The 23,340-nt window shown below is 44.8% G+C and overlaps 2 protein-coding genes across 2 annotated transcripts in view; both read right to left on the bottom strand.

Moving 5' to 3' along the window:
• Positions 1 to 766: 766 nt before the first annotated feature.
• LOC146343888 (UPF0462 protein C4orf33 homolog) lies at positions 767 to 22,851 on the bottom strand. The gene is made up of 5 exons (XM_084856060.1): positions 22,677 to 22,851; positions 16,887 to 16,947; positions 16,423 to 16,471; positions 1,886 to 2,085; positions 767 to 1,024 (listed from the first exon to the last, which is right to left on the bottom strand). The coding sequence occupies exons 1-4, from the start codon at positions 22,813 to 22,815 to the stop codon at positions 1,918 to 1,920; spliced, it is 417 nt and encodes a 138-aa protein (XP_084712186.1). The 5' UTR covers positions 22,816 to 22,851; the 3' UTR covers positions 767 to 1,024; positions 1,886 to 1,917.
• Positions 16,363 to 23,340, bottom strand: part of LOC146343887 (UPF0462 protein C4orf33-like) — a 110,611-nt gene continuing 103,633 nt past the window's right edge. Inside the window, exons 7-9 of the transcript XR_014792073.1 lie at positions 22,677 to 22,857; positions 16,887 to 16,947; positions 16,363 to 16,471 (exon numbers count right to left, since the gene is read on the bottom strand). The gene's annotated coding sequence lies outside the window, so the exon portion shown is untranslated. The remainder of the gene's footprint in view (positions 16,472 to 16,886; positions 16,948 to 22,676; positions 22,858 to 23,340) is intronic.

The raw sequence follows: 23,340 nt of genomic DNA, 5'->3' as shown, positions 1-23,340 counted from the left end.
TCTCACTTGTAGTGTTGTTGAGCCATGTATCCCCCATCTTGTGACTGTGCATTTGGTTTCTTTTTCCTAGGTGCAGAACTTGGCATTTATCCCTATTAAATGTCATTCTGTTGTTTTCTGCCCAGCGCTCCAGTCTATCAAGATCACGTTGAATTTTGTTTCTGTCTTCCAAAGTATTAGCTATCCCACCCAATTTTGTGTCATCTGCAAAATTGATCAGCATTCCCTGCACCTCCTCCTCCAAGTCATTAATACAAATGTTGAAGAGCACTGGGCCTAGGACTGAGCCCTGCAGTACCCCGCTCGTCACTTCTCCCCCCAGTTTGAGAAGATCCCATTGAGAAGCACTCTTTGAGTCCAATTCTGTATCCAACTGTGGATCCACCGGATCGTTGTTTCATCTAGCCCACTTTGAGCTAGTTTGCTCATCAGGATATCATGGGGCACTTTGTTGAAAGCTTTGCTGAAGTTGAGGTATATTATGTCCACAGCATTCCCACAGTCCACAAGGGAGGTTACCTGATCAAAAAATGAGATCAGATTTGTCTGGTAGGATTTGTTCTTGACAAATCCATGTTGGCTTCGAGTAATTACTGCATTGTTTTCAAGGTGCTTACAGATGGGTTGCTTGATCATCTGCTCCAGAATTTTCCCAAGGATTGATGTCAGACTGACTGGTCTGTAGTTCTCAGTTTCCTCCTTTTTACCCTATCTTTTTGAAGATACCACATTAGCCCTCCTCCAGTCACCTGGCACTTCACCCATTCTCCATGATTTCATCTGTCCCCCATCACTTCATTTATTTTAAATTGGCTGACCCATTAAAATCACAAGATACAATTAATTAAATTTTTGATATCTCACATTTAAGAATTTGTTGTGTATTATCAAGAAAAAATAGTAACATGACTGACTTGACCTCGGATATTCCTGCAGTTATGGCCACAGATCTGATGGAGGTTGATTCCAGTCATTTCCCATTATGTCCTTTAGACTGAAATCTTCGAAATATTCTAGACGATGACTATCAACAAAACGTAATCATAAAATTAAGAGTTGTTAAAGTCCTAAATAAAAACCTTAATAATAACCACAGACCTTTAAAAATTATGGCTTTAGTTATTCTAAAATTTAAAATCTAGAGCTTCACTACCCCACATGATGCAAACAATTATATATATATATATCTAAACATAGAAAAAGTGATAAAGCAGGGACTTGTAAATTGCTTCATGCAAATTTCCTGTTTATTTTGAATGAGACCATCACACATACATTGCACATTTCAGTAATTAATAACATCAAGTAATTGGATGGTTTACAGAACAATCCTTCATGTGTCTACTCAAAAATAAGTCCTATTGAATTTAATGGAACTTACTCCTAAGTAAGTGTGTATAGGATTGCACCCTTCACTACCCCAAGATAGAAATGTTTGTTCTTTCAAAAGGTTTCTATCATATTGGTCAAAATATAATTTTAATTGTGTGTTTTTCAAGTTTTGCTCATAAACATTCAAGACAGACGCAATGAAGGTTAACAATGCTACGCAGTTGTGACGGAGTGGAGGGTGAAAGCGGTGCCATGTAGATGGGGCCCAGGTAGGTTGTGAAAGAGGTAGATTCATTCATTCTGAATGGGATCATATCTTCCCATTACCCACATCACCTGCTTATCTTTATTTAATGCTTTTACACTTTACAAAATAGTACACTATGAAATTGTCGATAGAAAGAATAAACAGAATAAAAATTTCAGCACACCCCGGTAAATCATGAAGGCTTTTCCAAATTTGTTATATAAGCATTCATTGGCAAGAATCAAAAAGGAGATTCAGAATCAGCCAGAAAGCAATTTAAAAGAGTTGTGTGGGTTTTGTACTCACAAATTAGGACCCTGCCCCTCTTCAATCTCTTCTCACGGTATTGGGTAAAGTGGCTCATATGTTCTTCCAGTCCCAGTTCCATGGATTGCATATGAGTTCATCTTGTCTACACCAGGGGGGAAATAGTTCCAAGGAGTAATTGCTGTGCCGTTCCAGATGCCCCCATTTATATCTACTTTAAATGCAAATGCTAGTCCTTTCTATGCAAAGGAATGGAGGAAATTCACTATAGAGATGTCATATTCACATAAAGTTAGTATCAGTACAGCATATTAAGCCACCTTTGTTTCAATATAAACATTAGCACAGTCTTTAATTATCAAGGTAACACAGAATTGCCATATTTGCCCTTTTTTTCTTGTTAGCACTTCTACTAATACGTCAGCTATCATTTCAAATGTTTATAATAGTCTGCTATCTGTTAAGAATTTAATATGGAAGCAAATGCAATGGATGAGTTTTAGAAAGTGCTTTAATACACTGAAGAAAGAAAGAAAGAAAGAAAGAAAGAAAGAAAGAAAGAAAGAAAGAAAGAATCGTCATGCACCCTATACATTTGGAAGGTCTTTCAGGTAGTATACAAAAGCAAGTGGGCTTCTTATTCAGTTTGTTCAGCACTGTGTTTGAGAACCATATTATTTTCAGCTTTTCAATATTTTCTCCTTATGGCCACCTGACAGAATGGATTAAAAAGGAAGCATAATCCCTGGAGCCAACATTAATTCAAATAGCAGGAATCACAGGATTTCATTTGTGAAATGGCAGCCACCAGCTGCTTGCCAAAGCAGTTACACTACGTGTTATTATGGCAATGTGTACTAATTGAAACGATTTGTATTAAAATTGTAATGTTAACCTCAAAGGAGACTGGTAACTAAGTAGGATATAGGCATGTGCGAAAACCAGGGTTTGCACTATATTTGCACCTCTCTAGGAGCCAGCTAGATCTCTCAGGAGCCCACTCCTTTCTCCTTTAGTATGCCATAACATGTCTCTGGGCCGATCTACATTGCACCCGCCATCGCAATGAATTCGGTGTCCCGTCGGGTTAAATGCTCTCGCATTAAAACGTGATTATTCACACTCACCCATTTTCCCTGTTGCAGTGCTTCATTGAATGCGCGAACTCGGTTCACACTCGAGCGCTGTGCTGTTTTTAGGGATGTACGAAAGTCACTTACCTTTTCGAAGGGGTGATTCGTGGTGGGGGGAAGGCGCTCCGCAGCTCCCCACAAAATCCTAACCCGGCCGGCTCTGCTCCATGGCAACTCTGCGGAGCCGCCGGCCGAGTGCATTCGCAGGTGTGTGGAGCCTGCAGACGCAAATGGCAGCGGCTATGGTGGCCGCCATTTGTGCCCCTGTTTTTTTACCATGACAGGCTACGTAAATATTTACATAGCCTATCATGGCAAAAAAAACAGGAACACAAATGGCAGTGGCTACGGTGGCCGCCATTTGCATTCCCTTGTTTTGCCATGATAGGCTACGCAAATTTTTATGTAGCCTATCACGGCCCCCTCAGGGACGCAAATGGGGTCCCTGCGTTAGCCGTGATAGGCTACGTAAGTATTTACGTAGCCTATCACAGCCTAAATGGGGAAGCGAATGGCGGCTACAGGCACGGCCGCCATTCACAAAGCAGCGCGAACGGCACCAAGTAAGTGCTCTGTTTCACGCGCCTTTCGCGGGGTGGTGGGACGGGGGGGCTTCGTTCCACCACGGATTTCGGGGGGCCGAATGCACTGGCATTCAGCCTCACTGAGATCCGTGGTGGAATTCTCTGACATCCCTAGTTGTTTTCCTGCTGTTTTCCTGCACGCGCTTGTCTGATCTCGGATGCTAAGTGGGGTTGGCCCTGGTCAGTAGTTGTAAACTTCAAATCTTAGAAGATCATGCCTGAATTAGAAAAAAAAATCACGGAGAAGCCCCGATTCTGCGAGGATAATGCCTTAATTTAAAAAAACAACATCTGGAGCGGGGGATAGGAGGGGGTAAAACTTAATCTCATTTGAAGGGATAGAATAACCCCCTGCTCAGTGCAGGAAGCCTGATTCCCAGGCGGTCCCCATCCAACTACTGACTGGGGCCGATCCTGCTTAGCTTCCGAGATCAGACAAGCACACGCACATCCAGCCCTTTGCTTGTTGTTGAGGAAATGGGGGCTGCTGAGGAAGCTATGCGATCAGTAGCCGGAAGAAGACATGGGGCCGTTGAGAGCTGTGATTGGACAGGAGGGAAATACAAACACCGCCGTATATGGACAGGCAGGGGAGGGGACTACAACTGGATACGGTAGCGAAGACAGAAAATCAGAGCACATTAAGGGGAAATACCGGGATAGGGTATTGAAAGCGGGAGCACGGAAGTGGGAAATTCCGGTTCCAATTCGAGGTGGGTACTGCGTAGTGTGAAAGGCGGGTGATGAAACCTCATTGGAAGTAAAAAAAGGTGGTAAGTGTAGATCCAGCCTCTGTCTTTCTGGTCTCTATCTCTCTTTCTCTCTTGTCTCCATGTTTTCTCTTTTGGTTCTCCCTTCTGTTTCCCTAGGACAGACAGTTTGTGGCCTTCCAGATGTTTTGTCCTACACCTCCCATCAGCCCTAGCCAGCATAGCCAATGGTGAGGGATTATGGCAGTTGTAGGCCAAAACATCTGGAAGGTCAGAAGTTGCCCACCCATGCCTAGGGAAACTTAAGCAGCAATGTAGCAGCTGGTTCCACCCCTTTTACAAACAACACTAAGGAAGGTAAGCTGAAGGATTGTTGCATGCCCTCTTTGCCACTACAGACAAAGCTGATGTCTGCAACTTAGCTTCCTCTCTGTAGTTGGGGAAGAGAACATGTTCTTTTCTCTCTGACAAGTGGCAGACCAGCCAGACCTAATAATGTCACCCTGGTGACAAAGCTACTAGAATTTTGCAAACCTGGCCAAAGCTCTTTGTCTAAAGAGCATAAGTTATGCTGCTGACAGCAAACAAGCAAATGTTCTTTCAACTTAATACTGGTTTTAAATATGGCAATTATTTGTTCAGCTCACAGGGTAAATAGGTTATTCACTAATGGTGCAATCCTATGGCCACTAGTCAGTGGCTAGACAGCCATAGGATAGGTTGGTTCCCAGGAACTGACCTTGGAGCCTGTGCTCTGAGACCGGTTCCCTGAGAACCGACCTCCACCCCCTCCCGTGCTGCCTCATATACAGCACAGATCGGCCCCATGCTCGGAACAGGAGTGCAGAGTGATGAAAATGGGGCATTACTGGGGGTGGGGCAGGAGGAAGTGCCATTCTAATGCTTCCTATGCATCGTCCAGAGTCCCCCCTCCCCCCGCTCTGACTTCCCATGGCTAGACAGCCGAAATCGGCTGTTTAGCTGCAAACGTGGGGCAGCTGAAACATGGAAGGGACGATCCCCACTGCACTGCTCCTGCCCTACATTGGACAAGCGGTCACCTCCGAGTTTGGAGGTGGCCGCCTATCCCAATAGGATTGCGCCCTAAGTTATTCAATAAATGTGCTGTCAACTGAGGATTTCAGCTATGAATTTCAGTATTCTTCACCACAACTAAGTTGCTGGTTATAACCTAAAGAGTGTTGACGTTCCATATAGGTTATTGCAGTTTCTGGGAAACTGTGATGTGACCACGTTTTCATTAACATTTTGGCTATCATATCTCTATATTCAAGCCGAAATGCAAGAAAACTTCTGTTCTCAAAATGGATTCACATGACAATTGTCTGTGCTTCAAGGCAACATTCTGAAAATCAGGCTAGAATAATTCAAATGAAAATTACTTATGGGGCAATCCAGAAGTAAGTCCCATAAATTAAATGGGATGGGACTCTCTGGTAAGTCTGAAGGATGGCAGCTTTAAATCATGAATTTAGAGTGCAATCCTAACCCCTGGAGATAGCTTGATGGACGGGATTCAGAGGTACCACTCCACCAGGCAGAAAACTACTACACTGGCTGTAGCTGATGGAAGACCCCAAAATGGGGGCCTTTAGGGAGTGGGACACCAGTGGCTTTGGATTCACTGTTTCCAAATCTCTGAAGATCCCCCAAGGGACACAGTCTTCAGTCCCCTCAGCTAACCTACATTAAACAAAAAAACCTGAGAAACAACAGAGGTGAGATAGTGGCCCATTTCAGATTATTATTATTATTTATTACATTTCCATACCGCCCCATAGCCGAAGCCCTCTGGGCAGTTTATAGAAGTTAGAACATTATACAATATAAAAAGTTTAAAAGCCATTTACATAAAAGCAGACAGACAAGATATACAAACAACATATAACTAAAAACAACTTTGAACTGTCAGTCATAACTAAAGACACATTCAGATATCACTTTGCAGTCCTCCAGACTGTAGTCTTGAGCACTGATTCTCCGGTTTCCTCTCTCCATAGTTTGCTCTGGTGTCCGAAATTATGAGCAGCACTAACCTCCAAACCATGGGTTGTACTAGTTTTGAAAACCATGGTTTGGAGATTAGTACTAGCCATAGTTTTCCTAATTTGGACATCACAAGAAACTACTGTTAGAGCAATCTAGAAATGGAGGAGGGCATTGGCACATTAGAGGGTAAGAAGGAGTGCGTAAGCTTGCGAGTATATTCCTGTTCATGATGTTCCAAGCCAGAGAGGACTAAATTAATTTTACTTTTTTAGATTGTCAGATTGTATTGTATTATTGCCCTTCTTTAAAGTGGTTGCACAATGTCTAAAGAACTAGTTTTATAGATGTCTAATAAATACAAATAATAAACAAACACACACACACTACCCAGCTTCAGGTCTGAATGGGGATCTAAACCCAGATCTTCCCATTCCAAGTCTGACACTCTGCCCACTATGTCACACCTGCCCTCATATTTGTACGGTAATACTTGCTGCAGAAATTTAAAAAAATGTTTTTCCTAATTGTTTTTATGGTATGAAAAGTTCTCAGAATAAGCTATTCTTATTTAGAACTGACCCAGTCTCTTCTGTAAATGGAAAAGTATATCAAACACGACTGGAAAAATAAGCATAATCGTTTTTATATATGCCATATCATTCCTACTCTGTTCACACTGCATGGATATAAGTTATGTCATGCTATAGCAAAATAAGATAATATTGTTAGGGAAGCAGTGCTGGATGCTGTTCAGAATTCTAAAATATGATAATATGCAAATAATGTATTATGCATTTCCATACCATGGCCCATGGTTATTAGCTTCTGAAATGTGAAAACTGTTTTTTCCAGTTCTATGGAAATATATATGTATTGCTTATAAGGGTTTTAAGGAATGCTGAATTGCTCAGTACTAAATAGTCTCAGATAAATTTATAGTATAATAAAAACTTTGATGTAAATGCAGGATGGATCAACAGGTGAGTATTTTTATTAATTTGATAGAATAAGCTCCATGGAACCAATTTGCAAGTGATTTGCAGATGTGCTGGCATTACTTAACTGTATTACTATGATTTATGTTGCAAACACTAGTGCAGATGATGAAATGAATTTACTGTCTGTAATTACCACAACAGAAAAAAATCAGAAGGGAAAAGGAGATTTTTTAAAACCCTCAAAAACACTGTGATTGGCTATTTAAACTCTGCCCACAAAGCAAAAGGTGGAAATCCATTAATTTAATTTGACTGCAGAAATTGATTATACCATGATTTGTAATCCCTCGAAAAATTCTTTAATCAAATGACCTTAGCTGATCTTGAGAAAGCAGTACATAGGCGTCCCTTTATTTCATACATTTACTTATGACTAATTTCCACTGAACATTCATTGAAAATTATTCTTGAGTGCATTCTGGATAATGTCATGGCCAGAGTTTCCATTAAGTTAAATAACTGTCATAGTAATCAAATAACTTAGTACAAATACATTAGCATAAAAAGAGCTGTATATCTTTCTATCTTCAACCTTGCATTGATCTAGACAGTCACTTAGGTTACAATCCTATATACACACGCCAGGGAGTAAACTTCATTGAACTCAACAAGGTTTACATTTGAGTAGGCAAACATAGGGTAGGATCCAACGGTGCTCTACTGCTAGTGGCGAGCACTGCCAGTTGGTGGTGCATGCACGGCAGGCGCTGGCGGCGGCCCTTACCAATGCCAGCAGCAAAGTAGTGCTTCCAGGGGCAAGACCCCTGTAAAGAAAGGTGGGGCCCTTGGCTCTACTAGCCCTCTGATCGTCTGCCACCACCTCTCCGAGCTGGCTCAGCCAGACCCAAGAGGAACCCCCAACCTCCTCCTCACCTTGGGAAGGAAACAGTAGACACTGAATTTAGCACTGACCCAGGAAAGAAATAGCAGCAATAGTATGAGGTAGATATTTATTTACAAGTTAAGGCATAAGGGAATGGGAAGGGAAACAAAACAAAGTACAATGTAGAATTCCTGAATTACCAATTCCCTGTTTGGAAACCCAACGTAGAATAAAACAAAAAAAGACTACCTGGCCTAGCTACTCACACGTCGTGGTAGGATCCTTTGTCAAAGCCAGTGTTCTAAAACCTTCCACCCAGACTGAATGAAACCAAAGGACAAAAGAAGGGTGGCCGCATGCCTCTTTTTATCTAATCCCTGCCCAGCTTCTAGTTCTTTCATCTGCCCCCCCCCCCACTTCCCCCAAAGAGGATGAGCTGGGTTTTCTACACCTCTCCAGCTGTGTTGGCCCTTTGACAGGCCGAGCTGGTTCACGACATTGCGTTCTGATAAGGCCTCTGGCCTGGCGCCTTCAGTCCTGGGATGGTCCACATCTCCTCTTTCCTCCAGGTGGCCAGAATGGTAAATCTTCCTGCAGGATCCTACTCCCTCCTACCATTAAACACTAAAAACACAATCTAAAATCATACAAGACAAAGCTACCCCTTCCCACCATCTCTTCAGCCCCATAAGGCCTTCTCCTTGACACCCCCAAATGGTTGGAAATGCATGTTTTCCGAAGGGGCGCTCTCCAAGCGCGAGGAGCCCAGTGACAAAGCATCAGCAAACAAGCAAGTTAAGCAACTGTGCAAGGGAAAGGTAAGTGAAATTACTTAATTATCTATTAAAGTACCTCAGGTAACAATTTAAAATTGATAAATAGCAGCTGAAGCCAAAACAAGGGCACAGCTCAATCCCAGAGAGTTAACCCCTTATGAACTTACAAGAGAGGGCTAAATTATATCAGGGGGGAATCCCACAAGAACGTACAGGCCTTGCAGTAACAAAGACCACTGAGTGGCTGAAAAGAACCTCAGCTGCACATTTTAAACTAACCCCAAGCTTAGACAGGGGGAATAAGAGTCTGCTTAAAGCAGGAAAAAGTGCAGGCTAGCTTCAGGTTGGGCTCAGTTTAGGCTCAGGCTTTAGGCCTTAAGGAGCAGTTCACCAAATAAAGCAAGTTAAAGGGTTCAGCATATCATTTAAGTTTTAAAGCACAGAGAGAAAACGGATCCAGACCTTGCAAGCCACAGCCTTCTCAAATCACCTACCCTTGTCTGCTATCCCCTCCAATGACCCATTGAATAAAGGATCTCCCCTCAATAGCTCTCCCATTCACTAATGTTAATAGTTCTCCTTCCTAAATAGCAATCACCGTTCCCTGAGGAGCCAACTGACCTACGTTCCCAGCCACTGAAAGCCAGTGCTGATCAGGAGTTCACATAGCCTCCTTTGCTTTTCAAACAAGGCCCTCCAATCAGATTCACTGCAGCAGCAGTTGGGCCTTGTGAGGGAGCCAGCTCTCTGAGTGCGAGGAGTCCAGTGATGAACCATCTCAGCCCCAGTGACAAAGCATCAGCAAACAAGCAAGTTAAGCAACAGGGTGAGTTTAGCAACAAGGCGAGGAAGCCAGAGCAGCTGACTCTTTCCTCCCTATTCCATACTCACAGTAACTGTAAATAAATAACTATAAATAATTTCCCCAACTTCTCGTAGTAAACAACTAAGTTTTCTAGGGAAAACACATCCAAATAAAAATCCAGTTATGAAGGTAGAAAGCCAGTGGGGCGGGGGTGGGGCTATCCAGTGTATTGCATTGAGCGCCATATATACGAGTACCTGCTGGACAGAAGTCATGGGTTTGCACTCAGTGTAAAGAGCTCCTGGCTCTCAGGGAACAAGTTTGCTCCCTTGAGGTCAAGGTTGCTGACCTGGAGAAGCTAAGAGTGGCAGAGACATTGGTGGATGAGATCTTCAGGGACCTATTAGCAGTGTCCAACTCCCAGGGTGACAGCTCCTCTTCTGTCATGGAGAATGCAGGTCTTGGGGGAGGAGATCGTCATTCTGAGGAAGAGGGAAATGATCCCTTAGGAGGGAGCCATTCCTCAATAGACGAACAAATATCCTCCCGCATCAAGGATGTGCCTCCGGAGGGAGGGGGGCTTGTGGTAGTAGGAGATTTGATCAGTAGACATATGGACAGTTGGGTTTGTGATGGGCATGTAGACCGCATAGTGAATTGCCTGCCTGGTACGAAGGCTGCAGATATCATGCGCAATCTAGATAGCCTAGTGCTGGGGTGGAGTCAGTGGTCATGGTCCATATTGGTACCAACGACGTGGGGAAATGTAGTCGTGAGGTCCTGGAAGCCAAATTTAGGTTGCTAGGTAGGAGGTTGAAATCCAGGACCACCAAGGTGGCATTATCTGAAATACTACCTGTTCCATGCACAGTCAGAGCCAGTTAGACAGGAGAATCTGAGGAGTTTCAATGCATGGATGAGATGGTGATATAGAGAGGAGGGATTCAGATTTGTTAGGCACTGGGGAATGTTTTGGGACAAGAAGGGCCTGTACAAGAGGGACGGGCTCCACTGGAACCAAACTGGAAACAGACTGCTGGCACTAAACATAAAAAGGGTGGCAGAGCAGCTTTTAAACTAAACCCTGGGGGTAAGCCAATAGGAGCTGGGAAGCATCCAGTTTGGGTTAAATCATCCCAAAGGGATGAAAATGTTTTTGCTTGCCCAAATGTAGAAGGGGATGAAATAGGCCGGGAGTACATGGTAGAACATAATAGCCAATCAAAGGGGCCAACGTCCCATAGCAAAAGATGCACATGCCGGAAGCATCTGAGGAAGGATACCATGTATAGGTGTTTTTATGCAAATGCTAGAAGCCAAAATGGGACAGTTGGAGTCCTTGATTTTAAAGGAAAACCTGGATATAGTGGGCATTACAGAAACCGGTTGGAGTGGAGAGAACCAGTGGGATATGGTCATCTCTGGATATAAACTCTATTGGAAGGACAGGGAAGGGTGTACTAGGGGAGGTGTTGCCCTGCATGTCAAAGAGGGCATAGGTCGAGTGGACTAGAACACCTTCTCTTCCACAGAAGTACTGTGGGTGACAATACCAGGATACAAAACTAATTTAGTGCTAGGAACATGCTATCATCCCCCAGACCAGACTGCTCAGAGTGACTTTGAGATGGGAAATGAAATCAGGGAGGCCTCCAAACAAGGAAATGTTGTAATAATGAGCGACTTCTGTTACCCCCACATTGATTGGATAAATGCATATTCCAGCCATGACAAAGAGGTTAAATTTCACGATGCCCTAAACAATTGTGCCCTAGAACAGTTGCTCATGCAACCAACCAGAGGGGAGGCAACCTTGGATTTAATCCTAAATGGTGTCGCCCAGGACCTAGTACGAGATGTAAATGTTGTTGAACCAATTGGAAACAGTGATCACAGTGCTATCAGATTTAATATATATTTAAGTGGAAAATTGCCCAGGAAGTCCAACACAGTCACATTTGACTTCAAAAGAGGAAACTTCCCTAAAATGAGGGAACTGGTGAAAAGGAAATTAAAAAGGGGAGTCACAAGGATTAAATCCCTTCAAAATGCTTGGAGATTACTCAAAACCACAATAATAGAAGCCCAGCTAAAATGTATAACACAGATTGGGAAAGGTTGCACCAAGTCCAAGAGGTCACCAGCATGGTTAACGAGCAGGGTTAAGGGACCTATTAGAGAAAAGAGAGCTTCTTTCAGAAAATGGAAGTCTTGCCCAAGTGAGGAAAACAAAAGGCAGCACAAGCTTCACAAAGACGATGCGAGCAGACAATAAGGGATGCAAAAAAAGCATTTTGAAAAGTATATTGCTAACATTAAGGCCAACAGTAAAGAATTCTTTAAATATATCAGAAGCAGAAAACCAGCTAGGGAGGCACTTGGACCATTGGGTAACAATGGAGTTAAAGGGATACTGAAGGAGGACAAGGAGATCGCAGAGAAGCTGAATGAATTCTTTTCATCCATCTTCTCTGCAGAAGATAAAGGACGGATACCTGTGCCTGAACTGATATTTTTCAGGAAAGGAGTCTGAGGAACTGAGGCAAATAGTGGTGACAAAAGATGAAGTGCTCAACCTTATTGATAAACTGAAAGCAAATAAATCACCAGGCCCAGATGGTATCTATCCTAGAATTCTCAAAGAACTCAAATATGAAATTGATCTTCTAACCAAAATATACAACATGTCCCTAAGATCAGCCTCTATACCAGAGGACTGGAAGATGGCCAATGTACACCAATTGTCAAAATGGGATCCAGGGGGGATCCGGGAAATTACAGGCCAGTTAGCTTAATGTCTGTTCCGGGTAAATTGGTTGAAGGCATTATTAAATATAAAATTAGTAAGCATATAGAAGGACAAACCCTGCTGAAAAAGAATCAACATGGCTTCGGCAAAGGTAAGTCCTCTCTCACTAAACTTTTAGAGTTCTTTGAGAGTGTCAATAAACATGTAGACATGGGTGATCTGGTAGACATTGTTTACTTTTGACAAAAGGCTTTTGACAAAGTCCCTCACCAAAGACTCCTGAGCAAACGTAGCAGTCATGGAATAAGAGAACAGGTCCTCTTATGGGTCAGTAACTGGTTAAAGAACAGAAAGCAGAGAATAGGAATAAATGGTAAATTCTCCCAATGGAGGGAACTTAATAGTGGGGTCCCGCAGGGATCTCTGCTAGGACCAATGCTTTTCAACCTGTTCATAAATGATCTGGAATTAGGAATGAGCAGTGAAGTGGCCAAGTTTGAGGATGACACCAAATTATTTAGGGTGGTTAAAACAAAAAGGGATTGTGAAGAGCTCCAGAAGGATCTCTCCAAACTTAGAGAATGGGCACCTAAATGGCAAATGTGGTTGATACATGTTGGGGCAAAAAATCCCAGCTTCAAGTATAGCCTGATGGGATCTGAACTAGCAGTGACTGACCAGGAAAGAGATCTTAGGGTTGTGGTGGACAGCTCAATGAAGATGTCAACCCAGTGTGCACCCGCTTTAAAAAAGGCCAACTCCATGTTAAGCATAATTAGAAATGGAATTGAGAATAAAACTGCCAATATCATACTGCCTCTATACAAATCTATGGTGCAGCCACACTTGGAATACTGTGTACAGTTCTGGTCACCACACCTAAAAAATATATATTGTAGAGCTGGAAAAAGTGCAGAAAAGGGCAACTAAAATGATCAAGGGGCTGGAGCATCTCCACTAGGAGGGTAAGGGGAGACATGATAGAGGTGTACAAAATTAAGCATGGTGTGGAGAATGTAAACAGGGAGACATTTTTTTTCCCCTCTCTCAAAATGCTAGAACCCAGGGTCATCCTATGAAGCTGATTGGTGGGAGATTCAGGACAGATAAAAGGAAGTACTTCTTCACACAGTGCATAGTTCATTTTTAGTTTATCTATTAGATTTATTAGCCGCTCATTTGGCTGGGTACCCGGCCATTCTAGGTGGTGTGCAATACAAATAACAATGCAAAATAGAACAAATTTACATAATTAACTGAACAAAACAACATTGCTCTAAAAAACCCTAACCTACCTCAAATGCCTGCCTAAACAGCTAGGTTTTAAAGCCTGGTGGAAATTCATCAAAGAGGGGGCATGACAAAGGTCACTAGGAAGGGAATTCCAAAAAGTGGGGGCCACCATAGAAAAGGCCCTCTCCCTAGTCCTCACCAGCCTAGCTGTGATGGGACAAACGGAAGGCCTTCCGAAGCCAATCTCGTTCAGCAGCATCCCTGGTGTTGCTGGAGGCACTCCTTAATATAGACTAGGCCAGAACCATTTAGAGTTTTTAAAGTCAATACCAACACCTTGAATTGGGCCTGGAAAACAACTGGTAACCAGTGCAACTCCTTCACCACTGTATATAGTCTCACCAACAGCTGCCTTTTATCAGGCAGACTGCCACATTCTACACCAGCTGCAACTTCCGAATCGTTTTCAGGGGTAACCCCACATACAGCACATTACAGTAGTCTAGGTGAGAGGAAACCAGAGCATGAACTACTGATGGGAGCAGCTGGTTAGGGAGGTAGGGGCGCAGCCACCATATCAGATGGAGTCAGTACAGTGCCATCCAGCTCGCAGCCAACAACTAAGCCTCCATGGACAGCTGGGAGTCTAAAATGACCCGTAGGCTGCGGCCCTGGTCCTTCAGGGGCAGCTGTACCTAGAGATGGCGGAGAAATCCGCCATGGACTCCAATGAGGCTGGATTCTAAGGATTCTAAAGAATCCAGCCCCCTGGAGTCCATGGCGGAATGGACTACTCCACCCCCCGCCACCCCCCAAAATCCTCCCCGGACGGACCCTACCTGCTACCAGCTGGTCTGGGTCTGTCCGCTGCTGCTGTCCATCCGCTGCCCTGGACTGCAGCCGCAAATGGCGTCCGGCGTAGGGGAGGCCATTTGCGTCCCTGATCTTTTAAATATTTACGTAGCCTATCACCGAGAAGAGCAGGGACACAAATGGCGTCCCCTACGCTGGACGCCATTTGTGGCTGCAGCCCAGCAGCGGACGGAAGTCCGGTTGCGGACAGGCCCGGCCAGTGGCTCCGCAGACTTGCCGCGGAGCGGAGCTGGCCAGGCAGAATTCTGGGGGGAGGGATGAATTGCCTCCCCCCCCCCCCGCCCACGGATGCCTGGACTGGAACGAGGTGAGTATTTCGTACACACCTAGCTGTACCCCATTCAACACCAGGTCAACATCTCTTAGCCTTCCGTTGTCTCCCACAAAAAGTACCTCGGTTTTGTTGGGGTTCAGTTTCAGTTTATTCCTTCCCATCCAGCCACTCATGGACTCCAGACACTTGGACTGGGTTTCTACAGCCAACCTTGGTGAGGATTTGAATGAGAGGTAGTGTTGCGTGTCATCCACATATTGGTGACACAGCACTCCAAACCTCCTGATGATGGCCCCCAGTGTCTTCACATAGATGTTAAATAACTGGAAAGAGAATAGAGTCCTGTGGCACCCCACAAGTGAGCAGGCAAGGGTCTGAAGTTTCCTCCCCTAGAGCTACCTTCAGGTACCTGCAAGGTACAGAAGCGCCGTAATACAGTATCCCCTGTGCCCAACCCCTCCAGGCAGTCCAGGAGGATACCATGGTTGACAGTATCAAAAGCCGCTAATAGATCAAGGAGAACAAGGAAGGAGCATTTTCCCTTATCCAGAGCCCTCCTCATATCATCCACCAAGGTGATCAAGGCTGTTTCTGTCCCATGCTTCTGTCCTGAAGCCCGATAGTTTAACTATGGAATTCGCTACCACAACATGTAGTGATGGCCACCAATTTGGATGGCTTTAAAAGCGGGGTGGACAAATTCCTGGAGGACAAGGCTATCAATGGCAACTAGTCCTGATGGCTATGTGCTACCTGCAGTACCAGAGGCAGTGAGCCTATGTACACCAGTTCCTGGGGAACATGAGTGGGATGGTGCTGTTGCGTTCATGCCCTGCTTGTGGGTTCCCAGTCGACAGCTGGTTGGCCACCGTGTGAACAGACTGCTGGCCTAGATGGTCTGATCCAGCATGGCTCTTCTTATGTTCTTACGCACTTGAATTTCTGGTCAATTCAATTTGGGGGCTTGTCCCTGGAAGTGCTACATTGCTGCCGCCACAGTCAGCTTCACGTGTACTGGAAACTGGTGGTGCTCACCACCAGCAGTAGAACACCACTGGATTCTACCCATAGGACTGCACTGTTAATACGTTTATTTTGTCACTAAGATACCCTTGGTTCACACACTTGTCTGAACCTCCAAAGAAGCGCACATGAAATTATTCTTGTCTCATCTTCCACAGTAAAAAAAAAAAAAATGTGGGTACACAATGTGCTTATAATCATAATCACCCCTTTCACGCACTCAGAGTAATGGCTAAAAGAGGTCCGTCTTGATGATGGTGCCAGTTATTGGTCAACCAGAGAAGTTCAGCTGCTACAGGGGGGCAATTCTGTGGAAAGTGTATGTATGTATGGTCGGTTTGCACTCTCTTGCTGGCATCGCTAGAGAAAGGCATTGTGGGATATAAAGCCAGTCACCACCTTCTAAGATGTAGAGAAGCCAAGTTAAGTACGTACACATATATCCTATAATGTCACCACACATGAATGTGCAAATCGCTGTGTATGTAAAACATGAGCAGTACATAGAGACAATAATTCTCTATTGGGTCAGGGGTTGTTTTGTTTATTTAAATATGGAAATTATTCCAGGGGAACTCTACTTACTTCAGGACAATGTCCTCCAGAGAGAAGTAATATAAGATGTTGGCCATGCCTAGCAAAACAAAAACCGTGAGGAAGGGAAGGAATCAACTGCATTGTCAAAACAGGTTTCATAGGAATACTATATTGCCAGGGCAACATTTAGTGAATTTCACAGCAGAGAACAGAAAAGAACAAAATATCACAGAAATCTCCTAGGCTGGTAAACTTGCACATGGCAACTTCATTCTTTTCCTTGTGCTTATAAAGGAGCAAGGGATCACAGAAACTCGTGTCTGCCTATAGTTGTATATCCATAAAAACACTGGCTCTACGTGATTATCAAACATTTTTGTATAAACTTAGGAAGGCAGCTCAAACAATTCCTTGAGCTAGGGAAGCTCCCTATGATAGTGAGAAACTCTCAGGGATAAATCAAAGTCTAAAAAATAATAGACAACACGTATTTTTTACAGGGCAAAACTTACGGGCAGAGTTCCACTTCCAGGTAGTTTCTTGTTGCATTATTCAAAAAGAAGGATTCAACCACTGTGAAAGAAAGAAAGAAAGAAAGAAAGAAAGAAAGAAAGAAAGACAGACAGACAGACAGACAGACATGCCAGCATGCTATTCAGTAGTGGGGGGAAGGGGGAATCAGCCATAGAATTTTATTCTTATTACCATTATTGTAAAGCAAAATCTATCTTTTTCTTGTTCATCCTCACAACTATTTCCTGTTTCACAGACGGTTGCACTCAAAACCACACAATTAAATCCTTGGCTGAGATATTATTTTAACACAGGTTCCCTGAGCTGGATCTAATGATTGATCTAACAAACTGGTTAACTTCTAGCTGAATCTCCATCTCCATTACATGTATAGGCTGGAATCCAAAGAGCATATTGGAATCCAAAGAGCTCTTATTCATGCCTAAGAGTTTGGACATATCCAGTGAGATCCTTAGACTTTTTCCCCTACAAACTACATCCTGCCATGCCTTGTCACACACTGCCTTTGAAAATCCACTCTGTTTCAAAAGTGGCTTTCCATGCTATGTGTGGGGGACCACTGAGAGACTCATCCTCAAAGCCCCTTTGGGTTTGTGGACTAGTTACTTAGTTCTTAGTTCTTTGTTACTTAGTTCAACATTTTTATTAATGACTTGGAGGAGGAGGTGCAGGGAATGCTGATCACATTTGCAGATGACACAAAATTGGGCAGGATAGCTAATACTTTGGAAGACAGAAACAAAATTCAAAGTGATCTTGATAGACTGGAGCGCTGGGCAGAAAACAACAGAATGACATTTAATAGGGATAAATGCCAAGTTCTGCCCCTAGGAAAAAGAAACCAAGTGCACAGTTACAAGATGGGGGATACGTGGCTCAACGACACTACAAGCGAGAAGGATTTTGGAATTGTTGTTGATCACAAGCTGAATATGAGCCAACAATGTGATGTGGCTGCAAAAAAGGCAAATGCTCTTTTGGGCTGCATTAATAGAAGCATAGCTTCCAAATCCTGGGAAGTACTAGTTCCCCTCTACTCAGCACTGGTTAGGCCTCATCTGGAGTACTGTGTCCAGTTCTGGACACCACATTTTAAGAAGGATGCCAACAAACTGGAGAGGGTTCAGAGGAGGGCAACAAAGATGATCAGGGGACTGGAACCAAAGCCCTCTGAAGAAAGACTGAAAGAACTGGGCAAGTTTAGCTTTGAGAAGAGATAACTGAGGGAAGACATGATAGAGCTCTTCAAGTACTTGAAAGGTTGTCACAGAGAAGAAGGCCAGGATCTCTTCTCGATCATCCCAGAGTGCAGGACATGGAAGAATGGGCTCAAGTTACAGGAAGCCAGATTCCGGCTGAACATCAGGAAAAACGTCCTGACTGTTAGAGCAATACGACAATGGAACCAATTACCTAGGGAGGTGGTGGGCTCTCCCACACTGGAGGCGTTCAAGACGAGGCCGGACAGCCATCTGTCAGGGATGCTCTGACTTGGATTCCTGCATTGAACAGGGGGTTGGACTCGATGGCCTTGTAGGCCCCTTCCAACCCTGCTATTCTATGATTCTGTGATTATTTGGAAGTTTGGATCCTGACATACGTATCATAGAATAGAATCATTGTATATCACTGGTATACAATGTATGTAGATGATCCAGCTATCTACTTCTGGAACACTGGAACCTAAACAATAATCCATGAGAGAAACCACCATATTTGCATAGGCCTGGATCCACCGAACTATTTTATGCATACCCAAAGCATGCGCATGGTGGTGGTGATCCCCTCCCCCACCATTGTGAAAAACAGGCTCTAATTGCATACCACAAGCCACTTTGACAGGGCTGGCATTGAGAGTATTTATTTATTTTATATATTTTATTTATTGGCCGCCATCTGGCTGGCTACCTGGCCACTCTAGGCAGCATACAATACTAATAACAAATTTACATAATCAACTGAACAAAAAACAAACAAACACTGCTCTAAAACCCCTAACCCACCCCGAATGCCTGCCTGAACAGCCAGGTTTTTAAAGGCTGGCGGAAGCTCATCAAAGAGGGGGCATGGCAGAGGTTACTAGGGAGGGAATTCTATAGAGTGAGGGCCACCACAGAAAAGGCCTTCTCCCTAGTCATCACCAGCCTAGCTGTCCTGGCTGATGGGACAGACAGAAGGCCTACCGAGGCCAATCTCATTGAGCCACGCCCCTGGTGTTGTTGGAGGAGCTCCTATATATAGGGAACTATATAGGGTTTTAAAGGTCAATGCCAACACCTTGAATTGGGCTCGAAAAACAACTGGTGACCAGTGAAACTCTTTCAGCACTGGAGTGATGTGGTCTTGGCGACAGCTACCTTTAATTAGGCGGGCCGCCACATTCTGCACCAGCTGCAACTTCCAAATCATCTTCAAGGGTAACCCCACATACAGTGCATTACAGTAGTCTAGGCAAGAGGAGACCAGGGCATGAACTACTGATAGGCGCAGCTGGTTAGGGATATAGGGGTGCAGCTGCCATATCAGATGGAGTTGGTACAGCGCTGCCCAGCTCACGGCTGACACCTGAGCCTCCATGGACAGCTGGGAGTCTAAAATGACCCCCAGACTGCAGACCTGGTCCTTCAGGGAGAGTCGCATCCCATTAAACACTAGGTCAACCTCCCCCAACCTTCCCTTGTCTCCCACAAGAAGTAATTCAGGTTTGTCGGGGTTCAGTTTCAGCTTAGTCCATTCCATCCTGCCACTCACTGACTCCAGACACTTGGGCAGGGTTTCTACAACCAACCTTGGTGAAGATTTAAATGAGAGGTAGAGTTGTGTGTAGGGGTGTACGGAATACTCACCCCGTTCCAGTCCGGGCGTCCGTGGGTGGCGGAGGCGATCCGTCCCTTCCCCCCGGAATCCTGCCCGGCCGGCTCCGCTCCGTGGCGAGTCCGCGGAGCCGCAGCTCCCGGGCTGTGGCCGCAAATGGCGTCTGGCGTAGGGGACGCCATTTACGTCCCTGCTCTTTTTGTGATTGGCTACGTAAATATTTACGTAGCCAATCATGGCAAAGGGCAGGGACACAAATGGCATCCGCTATGCCATTTGCGTCCCTGCCCTTTGCCGTGGTTGGTTACATAAATATTTACGTAGCCAATCACAAAAAGAGCAGGGACGCAAATGGCGTCCGCTATGCCGGACACCATTTTGTACCACAGCCCAGCAGCGAATGGCTGCGGAACGAAGACGACGACCCGGACCGGCCGCCGCCAGGTAGGGTCCGTCCTGGGTGGATTTCGGGGGTTGGCAGGGGAGGTAGTCTGTGGCGGATTTCTCCGGCATCCCTAGTTGTGTGTCATCCGCATATTGGTGACACTGCACCCCAAACCTCCTGATGATAGCCCCCAGTGGCTTCATATAGATGTTAAATAACACTGGGGAGAGAATAGAACCCTGTGGCACCAACAAGTGAGCAGCCAAGGGTCTGAAGTCTCCTCCCCTAGAGCTACCCTCTGGTACCTGCCAGAGAGGAAGGAACAGAACCACCGTAATATGGTGTCCCCTGTGCCCAACCCCTCCAGGTGGTCCAGGAAGATACTGTGGTCAACGATATCAAAAGCCACTGAGAGACTGAGGAGAACAAGGAAGGAGCATTCATCCCTATCCAGAGCTCTCCTCATATCATCCACCAAGGTGACCAAGGCCATTTCTGTCCCATGCCTAGGCCTGAAGCCCGATTGAAATGGATCCAGATAATCGGCTTCTTCCAAGTGTGCCTGCAACTGCAAAGCCACCACCTGCTCAATCACCTTGCCCCCAAACGGCAAATTTGAGACCGGGTGAAAGTTGTTCAAGTCTTGGGGATCCCAGGAGGGCTTCTTTAACAGTGGTCTTATCACCGCCTCCTTGAGGGCTGATGGCATCACTTCCTCCTCAAGGGAGGCATTCATCACCACCTTGATCCCCTCCCTAAGTCTCTCCCTGCAGCTCATAATGAGCCAAGATGGGCTACGATCAAGTAAGCAGGTGGTCGGCCTTAAAGATAAAAGCACCTTGTCCACTTCCTCCAAAGAAAGAAGCTGGAACACAGTGCATGGAATAGCACTCCTGATCCGGTCAATTTTATCTGCAAAGTGCTTTGCAAACTCATCACAGGAGGCCTTAGAATGCTCCATTGGTTCTGGAACAACTGGATCAACCAGGTTCCGGACCATTTAGAACAGCCTCCTGGGACAGCACTCTGCAGACGCAATAGAGGCAGCATAAATATTGTTTTTTGCTGCTCTTATCGCCACATGGCAGGCTGAAGCCACAGCTCTAATCCATGTCCGATCGTCTTCGGAGCAAGATTTCCACCAATGGTGCTCTAGTTGTCTCACCTCCTGCTTCAGAGCTCGCAACCATGGGGTGAACCATGGTGCAGTCTGAGCTCTGCTCCGGGGCAGAGGGCGTTTCGGAGCCACATGGTCAATGCCCCAGTGATTGCAGCATTCCAGCCATCCACCAGGGCCTCGACCAAGCAGCCATTTGTGTGCTCCAAAGAATCCCCAAGCGCAATCAGGAATCCATTTGGATCCATAAGACGCCTGGGGCAGACCATCTTAATGAGTCCTCCACCCTTGCGGAGGGATTGTGGAACCAAGAAGTCCAACCCCACCAGGCAGTGATCTAGTAGGTATGGTTGGGCACCTGCTGAGGGTCCACACCCCATCAGGGGTCTACTGACAAGACCCCCTGGACTTGCTCCTACTCTTCATCATTACAACCTGCTTGTTTACCTGCCTCTTGCTCTGGCACAGACAATGATGGTGGTGAGAAGAAGGAGCAGTAGATGCCATAGGCTATCTGCCTGTCAAGCATGCAAATGGTAGCATGGGCATCTGCTGGAGTTTTTCCAAGGGCGGGGGCGGGGGAGCTGCACAGCAGTTTGTAGTTGTAATTAGTGTGCACTGCATGCATCACTACAATACACCTGTGCACTTTCCTTGTGTGTGCTCTTTGTTGCTTAGCATCACATTCTATGGCATTCAGAGTGCAATCCTATTGCAATTCCCGTCATCCTCCGAACTCGGAGGCTGACAGGAATCCTATGCAGAGTGGGAGCTGAGCTCCCCCCATTCTGCATTTTAGTTAGATGGGTGTTTTTGCCTGTCTAGCTCAGGCTTTGGGGAGGGGGAGGGCAGGAAGCTGGGGCAGCCTCCCTGGTCTCCTGTTCTCCATGCCCACCGGCACGTGCCCTTTACAAGGCCGTTACAAGGTTGAATGACATGTATGGTTTATGTATTCCTTAGACAACTTCATGACCAAGCAGTTTCACTTCTGTTTTTAAAGAATACTTTCTGCAAATGTGTTTAGAGCAGAGAAAATGTGGTATTATTTAAAGAAAGCAAAAGAAAATGCTATTTCCACTTGTGTATTTGCACTATTCCACTATATCACAGTGCCATCTAAAGGTTACATAGTGGATAAGGAAAGGAAACACTCTTCCTTTAGTGCTCCAATATTAATTCTGTGATGAAACTGAAAGTAGATACAGCAGATTAACAGCCTCGTGTAGGAAACACCTCTGTCTACAAGGCAAGTTCAGAGAGTCACTTGGATTAAAAACTTGTCTTAAGTACTATTTCTACAAATAAATAGTGTTTTTTTAAATATATATATTTAAAAACTTTTTATATGCATTTATATGGTTAAATAAAAATGCTACCTAATCCAGGTTATTTTTTTAGGCCTTAGAAAGCATTACTGCTTTTTTGTATTCTGTAGTTTATATTAAACCTCACCTTCATAGTCCCAAAGGCCATCAAAAAGTTTCCCAGGTTCACCAGATGGAGCTGGAGGATCATCAGAGAACAAGGAGCTCACTTCCATTATTAAGCCTTGATCACCAGGTTTAAATTTGATTGTAACTGGTGCATGCATAACCTGTATGCTGTCCCAAGTAGTTTTTATTTTATATTCAACCTACACAAATACAAGAGAACACATAAGAAATTGTGTGAACTGGTTCCAACAGATTAAGTTTTAACCCATTTGAGACTATTATTGCCAAACAAATTTCCTAGTTCAGGAGTACGCAACCTTTGGCACCTGTGAGCACATCTGGCAATTTGAGAAACTGTCCTGAGCACCACCACAAAATGGACACCCTACAGATGAAAGCATAGGACTATAACCACCACCACCTGCCATCTCCATTTCCTAAGAATGTCTCTGAGCCCCATGTGTGGTCCAGAGACATTCAGGGGAACAGAAGATGGGAGCAGCTAAAGGTTTTCACTTTGAAGCAATCACAGCTGCTGTAAGAAATTTTGTTATTAGAAAAAGAAAGAGTAGGAGGGTACAGGCATCTTGATGGGCACCAAGAAAGGTATCTGAGGGTGCACTGGTATCCAAGGGCGCCATGTTGTTTCCCCCTGCCCTGATTGATTCTTTTCATATTGTTTT

The sequence above is a fragment of the Heloderma suspectum genome, chromosome 5 (genome assembly GCF_057233095.1).
Source record: "Heloderma suspectum isolate Gila_16-S chromosome 5, 16-S_ref, whole genome shotgun sequence".
Lineage (NCBI taxonomy): Eukaryota > Metazoa > Chordata > Lepidosauria > Squamata > Helodermatidae > Heloderma > Heloderma suspectum.
The sequence above is the reverse complement of the archived record's forward strand: the minus strand, read 5'-3'. Positions and strand labels throughout refer to the sequence as shown.